This window comes from Chiloscyllium plagiosum, unplaced genomic scaffold (genome assembly GCF_037043375.1).
Source record: "Chiloscyllium plagiosum isolate Xiang-an unplaced genomic scaffold, Cpla_swu_hap1 HiC_scaffold_41, whole genome shotgun sequence".
NCBI classification, from domain to species: domain Eukaryota; kingdom Metazoa; phylum Chordata; class Chondrichthyes; order Orectolobiformes; family Hemiscylliidae; genus Chiloscyllium; species Chiloscyllium plagiosum.
Window position 1 is genome coordinate 23,917,254 of NW_028270179.1, and position 9,282 is coordinate 23,926,535.

Here is a 9,282-nt window from a genome sequence, read left to right on the forward strand (position 1 = left end):
ATAAATCAGGCCAAGAATAAAGAATGGGGCCAAAGTCCCATTTCTGGCTTACGTATACAGATACAGATCGATGGCCCCATAAAATGTGAAAACAAAGGCGACTGGGGAAATTTCCCATACGATCGATGAAGGGAGAAAAACTACGAATCTTGGGAGAGGGTGTGTTTTACGGGAAATTAGACACGAATTTTAGCAGTGTGGTTGCTCCATTCACTGAATTACTGAAAAAATGCACAGTGTTTCAGTAGACAGCAAACTGTCAAAAATCATTTGACAGCGTGAAAGCGGTTGTACCCACTGCTCTAGTATTAGCCACACCGAATTACACAAAGCCTTTGAAAGTAGTTAATGATGCGAGGATCTGCATGCTGATGCTGTGCTCTTGCCGAACACCGACGAGAAGGTAAAAAGAACTTTCGATATTTCTCCAGGAAATTGAACATTCATTAGTAGAAATATTCGGAAATTGAGAATGACACCTTGAGCTTGGTATTGGCTTCACTGCAGTTCAATATTTATTTTGCGAGCAATGTGTCTTAAACAATCATACATACTGATCATAACCCATAAATGTTTTTGGAAAAAATTAAGGGCAAGAAATTCATACTGTTTAAATTGAGCTTATTAATTTAGCATTTGAATTTCAAGATTGTATATGTGGTAGGACGAGAAAGCATAATTGCCGACACATTGTCAAGATTTTGATGAAAAAAATGAAGGTGTTCAGTGGAAGGGGTAAACAAAAAAGAAATAGAACCTAGAAGTACAGGTTTTCATGGTTATATTCAATGTAGTGTATATGTATTTTAGTGTACTAACAGAGTAAGACTAAGATGATTATAATGAAGCTGTCTTTGTGTAATGATGGTTCTTTTATAAAGGAGTCTGTTACTTTAAAATGCTATTTTTCCCTTTGTTTCTCAAGAGAGGTGGCAATAGCAGATGTCCTGAAAGGCCTACTTTGATAATGCAAGGGTGTGGCCAATTCTCCCAAATTAGGTTTTATTGTACTTAGTTTTGGTTGGAAAAGTTAGAAGCTGGTGCCGTAGTGAAATGTTCCAAGCTTCAGCGGATGTTTACTGACTGACATGCCTATCTAAAATCTCTCCTGTCTGAAAGAATCTGCGTTTGAATTTAATGTTTGCCAAGGGCTCTGCTAATGGAATGTTACAGGAATTAGACAGCTCCTTACTTAATTTGGTCCATTCGGTCAGTCAAGTTTCGAATAGTAAGGCTAATTTAGTTTTCTGTTGCTCGTGTTTCAATTGTAGCTTTTATTAATTTTTGTTTTCCTTTAAGCCAAGTGATTTGACCAGCTGCACCACACTTGCAATGTCCACTTCAAATCTTCCTTAAACATAAGGGGTTAGGATCCAGAATACCTTCTTAAGTTATTTTGCTGGCATCTGGCCTGGCCGATAATATTGATTTTTGTTAGAGACTATCGATATCTTCCCATTCAGAGTTTACACATACATCATACAATCCATTTTATAAGGAAAAGCTCTTATGCTGAGCCTTTGAGTCTGGCAAATCGTCTCTTCCATAAGTGGCTGCCATCAATATATAACACGGGGATAAAGGTCGATTTGTCTGTCATTGGCATGAATTAACAGTTTGGGGATCGTGCTGATACACATTTCAGAATTGCTGAGCTACAGATTCATGTAATTGTGTGTTGATTCACTGAACTGTTAAAGTAACATCTGATTATTGAGCCGGGATCACTGTTTATGACATTTTATAATAAGCTTGGAGAAGTATTTAATCAAATCTTTCAATTGACCTCTGAATTTTGTCTGCGTGACTTCATAAATACACGTATTTGTGCATGAACTTAACAGTTGTAACATGTACCCGCTTTCCTGAAGAATAAATTTGGGGTCGTTGGGATTGGAACCTATTGAGTAGCTGTCACCTGAAATTTGCACAAGTAGAAAATATACAATGTATGTTAGCCACAACAAAAGGAAACTGCCGGAGATGGCAAAGAGTAAGATGATGGATTTTCTCCTGCTCTCCACTTCTGTGTCACGTTTATTAATTTCATTGCTGTGGGATCTGAGTCTCCTGCGTGCTCTACTAGCAACTATAATGTGTCTGACAGTCAGTCCATTAAACAGCAAAATAAGGAGGAACGGGAGACATGGCGTTTGAATGCGGTCAAAGGTGTCAAACAATCTCCATGCAACCGATGTGTCAGTATTCGCTTTTATGTTGCAGTACCAGCCTTTGCCATTAAAGATATATAAAGGCTCGTATAAGAAGTAAAATGGAACGATTATCAAACAATAAATCAAACAGATTATTCCTATGGCTGCAGAGGATACTTTTTCTGAGCAGTACTTCTTTTTCTGCTCCTGGTGACAAATGGATAGGAACCGATCAAAGGTGAAAGCGACAGTCAACCAAACAGAACAGTTTCGGGAAGCATAAGTCAGAAGAATTAGCGGACGACATCCCAGTGTGGTATTCAGTAAACGAGCTGGAAAATAAATTGCCAGAAGCCGACTAAAAATCACTGCAACGATAATAATAACCAAGTCTACTCCTGCCATAGTCACAAGGTATCGAGTGATGCATCCTGAAAGACCACATCTTCCTCGGGACAGTATCACTGTGGTCACCAGGTTGGCTGTAAGGGTGAGAATGTGAGAGAAAGTGACTGAGTGAGAAGAGAGAGAGGGAGACACAAGCAGGCATAAGAAACAACCAATATCAGTTTGACGAAGGGATAGCATGAGATTTGTATCAGTTACATTGGATTCAATTAAGAAAATTAGTCTTTTTACCCAACAACAACAACGCCTGCCACAAATAATAATTAACCCCATACTATAAAATATTTGAGAAACTTTACACTTTTGATGATATAGACATGTAAGGAATTTAACCGCATTTCAAAACCAAATAGGTGGAGTAATTATGCGCAAATTGTTACAGAAGCATTCTGAGCAATATCTGAATATGGTTAACGATGACAATAACAATACAACCAAGAAACAGTCCTCTTCTGCTGATACATCAACGATCTATTCTCCAAGTTAAAGCCAGAACTGGCGCCATTCACTTATCATTGCAGGAAGATCAATATCGTTAATGGATCATCGGGTTCTGAATCAGACAGCATTGAACTGCAGGGCGAGTTTTAAGTAACACATTCTCGTGCTTCTCAACTGCCAGGCATTTGACTTCTCAAAAGAGATAACAATGAACATGTTTCTATGACACATTTGATGGACCCCAATCCTGCACATACTGTGCAATACAGTAAGTATTTAATTCAATGGTTACTGGATGTTAGCAGTTCCGACAACAAACTTGACTGCATCTCAGGAAAAACATGTTGCTAATTTTACTGTCACCATTTCAAGGAATATTAACTATCTCTGGTAGTAATAGACCTTAGCTGGTCTGTAACATCTACAAGATGCACTGCAGAAATCAACAAAGTACCGTGCGACAGTACCGTCTAAACCCATCACCACTGTCTGAAAGAAAGTCAAGGACACCAGATCATTGTGAATAGCAGCACCTGCAAGCTTCTCATTACCCTGACATGGAAACATAATGTCGCTCCTTTAGTGTTGCTGTGTCACTATCCTGCAACTACTTCCCGCACTACATTTCGGTGTACTTGCTTAAGATGAACTGCAGTGGTTCAAAACGACAACTTAACCAACACCTTCTAAAGGGAATCTAGGGTTGGATAATACATGTTGAACCATCTAACTGTTCCCATGTTCCAGGAAAGTATCGAAAAAATGTTCAGAAATAAAAAATCTTCATGAAGGAATCAAGTAAGTTACAGAAAGTAGATGTACATGCGAACACTTCTGCAAACAACATCTTTGGGAACCATGTTGTGACTGCAAATAAAAACCGTCGAAAACAGAATGAAAGTCATTGATGGTCTTTGTTTTCTATTTCGGGGAGTCACCTAACTTCAGAGTTGAAAATACAAAAATGTATAGTCTTATTAAAATGCTGTACTGATTAAACAAGAATTTTATCGACTACCTCAGAATATAATAAATTCACAACTATTCTGCGAACACTATGCCAAGTATACTCATAATTTACCTGGAACTCCGAAAGCTGCAAGGCCAGAGTAATAAATTAAAAATATTGGCGACTTTGCAGGAGCATGCATTTTCAATTAGAATAATGAATTGCTCCCTTCTGGCGTTTGAAGTGAGAATTGTGATGCACCTATTTATATCTTATCAACACCACTAGAGACACAATTATTTCGGATCAACTTTTGTACCTGGTTCAGTCCTTATAAAAATAACACAAATAAATGCAGCCACTTTCACGTTAAGAACAAAGAAGGCAATAGACCGTGCTTAAAAAGAAGACAAAAAAGCTCAGTAAGTGAGATAAATTAGTTTCAGTGATTAAACACGTAACAAAACGAAATCATGTGGATATCAAAGGATTTACACATTTCAAACTGTTACAAAGCATAGTGAATACTAGCCCAAGACAAATTTCAAGAAGACATGTAGTTTGATAAGCAATATATTAAACCCTGAAATTTGTTGTTGTGGTGGTTTTGAAAGAAATACGAATGAAACTCTGGGGCATCCTAAACTGGGCGGGCAGACAGACAGAAGTCATTGTCCACTTTGGGAAGACTGACATAGGTGGGACGACCTGCAATAACAATTCAGAGAGTTAGATCTAAAATGCAGGAACTCTCCAGTAATAATCTCTGGATTACGTCCCGTGCTACGTACAATGCAGCGTATGTCCAGACACATTGTACATTAAAAACAATGGTAAATTAACCGGTATGTGTCTTTTGAAGTTGGCTAGCTTAAGATATACGGATCATTGCGATGTCTGCCAGAGAACATGAGTCCTACATTCATGTAGCCATGGAGAATTCCATCCCTAAAAACCTTCTTCCTACTCATGTAGCCATCCAGGTGCCTTTGTAATGTTGTAATCCTACCAGCTTACTCCAGTTCCTCTGGCAGCTCTTCCCATACTCACACCAGCCGTTTAGTGACTTTGGTCACTTCGAAACGATTCCTTCTCACCGCAAAACTATGCTCTCTAGTTCTGGACTCCAATAACCCATGGAAAGGAACTCCTCTGTTCATCCTATCCGTGCTTCTAATAATTTGATAAACCTCTATAAAGTCACCCTTCAGCCACTGACGCTCCAAGGAAAACAGCCTCGGCCTATTCAGTCTCTCACTGCAGTGCAACAACTCCAGCCCTGCCAGCACCCTGCTAGATCTTTTCTGAACCCTTCCAATTTTCACAACATCCTTTGCACAGGAGGGAGATCCGAATTGCACACAATATTTAAAAAGTGGCCTAACCAATGTCCTGAACAGCCGCAACAGGACGTGCCAACTCCTTTCCTTAATGCAATGAACATTAAAGGAAAACATACTAAACGCCTTCTTCACCATCCTATCTACCGCAGACTCCACTTTCAAGAACCTGCACTCCCTAGCCTCTATGTTCAAGTAACAATCCAGGACCTTGCTGTTACATGTATACGTCCTGCGCTAATTTGCCTTTCCAAAATGCAGAATCTCACATTTTTAGAAATTAAACTGCACTTTCAAATGAAGGACTGCTTGCTTCTAAAATGGATGGGCATGAAAATCCTGTCGGGGATGTTTGACAGTGGCATTCGGGGGTGTTTAAATTAGTGTGGTAGGGACATATGGGCTGGAACCAGAGTAGCACGTTAGTAATGAGAGACACTGCACTACTGGTGAAGGAGCATATCACAGCTGTGTTGAGGGAGGACGTCATCAATTTATTTTGCAGCGAGGCAAGATGAGCAAAGTTTCCGTGGGCGATCATTGCGGGAATAGTGGCCATAAGGTATTGGATTCTTATGGAGAAGGTCAAGAGTGGACCTCGGATGAAGGTGTTATATTAGGGGCAAGGCTAGCTGAAATCGAATTAAGCAATAATCAGAGATTGTGGATTGAGAGCAGCTGTTTGTGAGCAAATGCACATCTGACTTTTGGGAGTCATTCACAGAACAATTGCTTCGTTCAGGATACGCATGTCCCTGTGAAAAAGAAGGACAAGAATGATAGGAATTTGGAACCTTGGATAGCAATTTATCAGATTGGTAAAAAAAGGAAGGATTGCGAATGTTTATATATATATATATATATATATATATATATATATAGGAAAGACTAAGTCCGCACAACAAAAAAGAATGAGGTCATGTGCAGAACTGCAGTAACCGGGTGAGATCCTTAATGAACTCTTTGGAGCAGTGATCTACAAAGAAAAGGACACGACGAATAATGAGGTACAGAACACGTTTGTGTAACAAATGTTTTCTTCCTTTGTTTCAGAAGGGAAACAAAGATAATTTGCGTAATTATTCTGTCATTGGTGAGGCAAATGTCAGCGCCGTGGGAGCTGTTGGAGAAGAGACTAAGTGACCAGTAACATTCACACTTGGAGGCAAATTGACTTCTTAGTGATAGCCAGCATGAGTTACTGCCGAAAACATCATCTCTCACCGACTTGATTTTGTTTCCTAGAGGTGGAGACAAGAGTGTGTGATGAGGGAAGGGCACCGGATCGTTTCCACATGGACATTTATAAGTCAATTTGATATTATACCTATGGGAGGTTGGAACAAAATGGAGATTCTCGTCGGTTCTGGTGTGTGCTGGATAGATGAACTGACTTGGATCTAGAAAACAGAGAGTTGTGATGGTAACATAGTTTTCAGAACAGAGATAGGTTACTCGAGGTATTGTGCTGATATCAGTTCTATGATCTTTGTTCTTTCTGATCCGTATAAACGATTTGAAAGTAAATGCAGGTGAGAGGTCTGATTAGTAAGTTTGCGGATGACATAAACATTGTCTTAGGTGAAGATAACTGTCAGAATTGTCAAAGGATATACTGGCAGATAGACAGATTGCAGAATTAGGTCGAGAAATCGAGCTTAATCCGGAAATTGTAATTTGATGCATTTTGTAAGATCAAGTTCAGCTCGTTAATTCTTGAATAAATGGCAGAACTCTTAGCCACATTGACATGGAGAGGGATTTGGGTGCAATGGTCTCCAGATCGCGTACAGTGCTAAATCGCACAAATAAGATGGTCATGAAGGCATACAGCAAGCTTGCTTTCATTGGCCTGGACACCAAATATAGGGCAAATGTTGCAACTTCTGTGGTTGCAGGGTAAAGTGCCATGTCGCTACAGGAGGTGATGTTGAAAGTGAATGAGGGCTGGGCCAGGGTGGCCTGGATGGAATGGTATCTGCGGAATACTGGCAAGCGAGAATTATGTATGTGACTGGTTTTTACATCACCCAGAGGAGGCAGAAATTGTGGTCACTAATCCTGAAATAAAAGAACAAGTCATACTCAGTATATCGGTCAGTATTTTAAAGAGGAAATTAGATGCATTTGTTTTGAACAGCGACTGGACGAGAATCTTCCCAAATAGTATTTATTTTTTTTAAAAAAATCGAGTCCTCTTTAGTACTTGACGACTGTTTCCATTCGTTAACTGAAACGATCATTTGCCTATTAATTGGTCATATCTGATTATGGAAGTTTGCTATGTGTTTGGTCTCATCAAAGTACCCTGAGGATTTTCTGTTTTGACAACATTGGACTGAGTTGTTTGAACTCCAGTAACTACAGTCATCTGATTTAATTTTATTTATTCCGACTTCCCAACCCCTTCCCCAACCCAAAAACTTCTGCGAGCAAATTTGGAAAAAGTGGACTGCTGCCGTCGGTTAGATTCATGATGTGGAAATGATACGTCTTAACTGAGGTAGAATGTAGTGTGATACAAATGATTATGTGTTTTGCTCTGAGATCTGCAGAGACTTTTGTCTTCACAGTTTAATATGTTGAAGGAAAGTTTCCAGTGCATGCAAAGCAATACACGGCTTCAATAGACAATAGACAATAGGTGCAGGAGTAGGCCATTCAGCCTTTCGAGCCTGCAACACCATTCAATATGATCATGGCTGCTCATCCTTAATCTGAATCCTATTCCTGCCTTATCTCCATAACCCTTGACTCCACTATCCTTGAAAGCTCTATCCAACCGTTTCTTAAATGAATCCAGAGCCTGGACCTCCACTGTCCTCTGGGGCAGAGCATTCCACACAGCCACCACTCTCTGGGCGATGAAGTTTCTCCTCATCTCTGTCCTAAATGGCCTACCCCGTATTTTTAAGCTGTGTCCTCTGGTTCAGCACTCACCCATCAGCGGAAACATGTTTCCTGCCTCCAGAGTGTCCAATCCTTTAATGATCTTATATGTCTCAATCAGATCCCCTCTCAGTTTTTTAAACTCAAGGGTATACAAGCTCAGTCGCTCTAATCTTTCAGCGTAAGGTAGTCCCGCCATTCCAGGAATTGACCTCGTGAACCTACGCTGCACTCCCTCAATAGTCAGAATGTCTTTCCTCAAATTTGGAGACCAGAACTGCACACAATACTCCTGGTGTGGTCTCATCAGTGTTCTGTACATCTGCAGAAAAACTTATTTGCTTCTTCACTCAATCCCTCTTGTTATGAATGCCAGCATGCTATTAGCCTTCTTCACTACCTGCTGTACCTGCATGTTTACTTTAATTGACTGGTGTACCAGAATACCCAGATCCCTTTGTACTGACCCTTTACCTAATTGATTCCATTTAGGTAGTAATCTGCCTTCCTGTCATGAAAACTAGAAAGATTTATCTGGTGGTCAAATTCTGCCAATGAAAAACTGTCACATATGGGCACTCATATGCATGACATTGAAGGATTAGTTTGAAAAAATACATATTTTTACTTTTTTTTTAGTTGTGTCAAATTCGGTAGCATAACTAGTTTCATGTTACAAAGCTGATTTGTACAATATGAACCTTTTCTCCCATATTTCAGAGATATGAAGCCCCCAAGAACGTCAGGACAGAATCTTAACTGGGGGCACCTCTTTTCTTCGCTATGTTTAGTATAAGGGACAATCTTTGTGTGCATGTGTACATTTGTGCACAATTTCAAAACAAAAAAAACTTAATGATTTTAACAGAAGCCATAGATATCTTCCCATCTAGATTTTACACATGCATCATTCAAATCCATTTCAAAAGCAAATCTTCTTATTGTGAGTTTTTTTGCTGCTGCTAGAAGAGGTGAAACCTTGAGAAACAATCTCTCTCACAGGTGGCTGCCATGAACAGATAAAGCAGAGTTGTGTGTTGCTTTTTCTGTCCATGATAATGCACGTCAGAATTTCTGAGCTGCAGAATCATATTGCTGTGCG

The 9,282-nt window shown here is 39.7% G+C and overlaps 1 protein-coding gene across 1 annotated transcript; it reads right to left on the reverse strand.

Moving 5' to 3' along the window:
- Window positions 1–1,724: 1,724 nt before the first annotated feature.
- On the reverse strand, window positions 1,725–4,153 carry LOC148138186 (putative G protein-coupled receptor 139). The gene is made up of 2 exons (XM_087981873.1): window positions 4,084–4,153; window positions 1,725–2,635 (listed from the first exon to the last, which is right to left on the reverse strand). The coding sequence occupies exons 1-2, from the start codon at window positions 4,151–4,153 to the stop codon at window positions 1,725–1,727; spliced, it is 981 nt and encodes a 326-aa protein (XP_087837999.1).
- Between the last annotated feature and the right edge of the window lie 5,129 nt (window positions 4,154–9,282).

Excerpts from the sequence above, each read along its gene's own strand:
- LOC148138186 (XM_087981873.1), bottom strand. The coding sequence starts at position 4,153 with ATGCATGCTCCTGCAAAGTCGCCAATATTTTTAATTTATTACTCTGGC. Across the intron at positions 2,636-4,083 it reads TGCAGCTTTCGGAGTTCCAG|CCAACCTGGTGACCACAGTG; the intron begins GTAAATTATGAG and ends TCACCCTTACAG.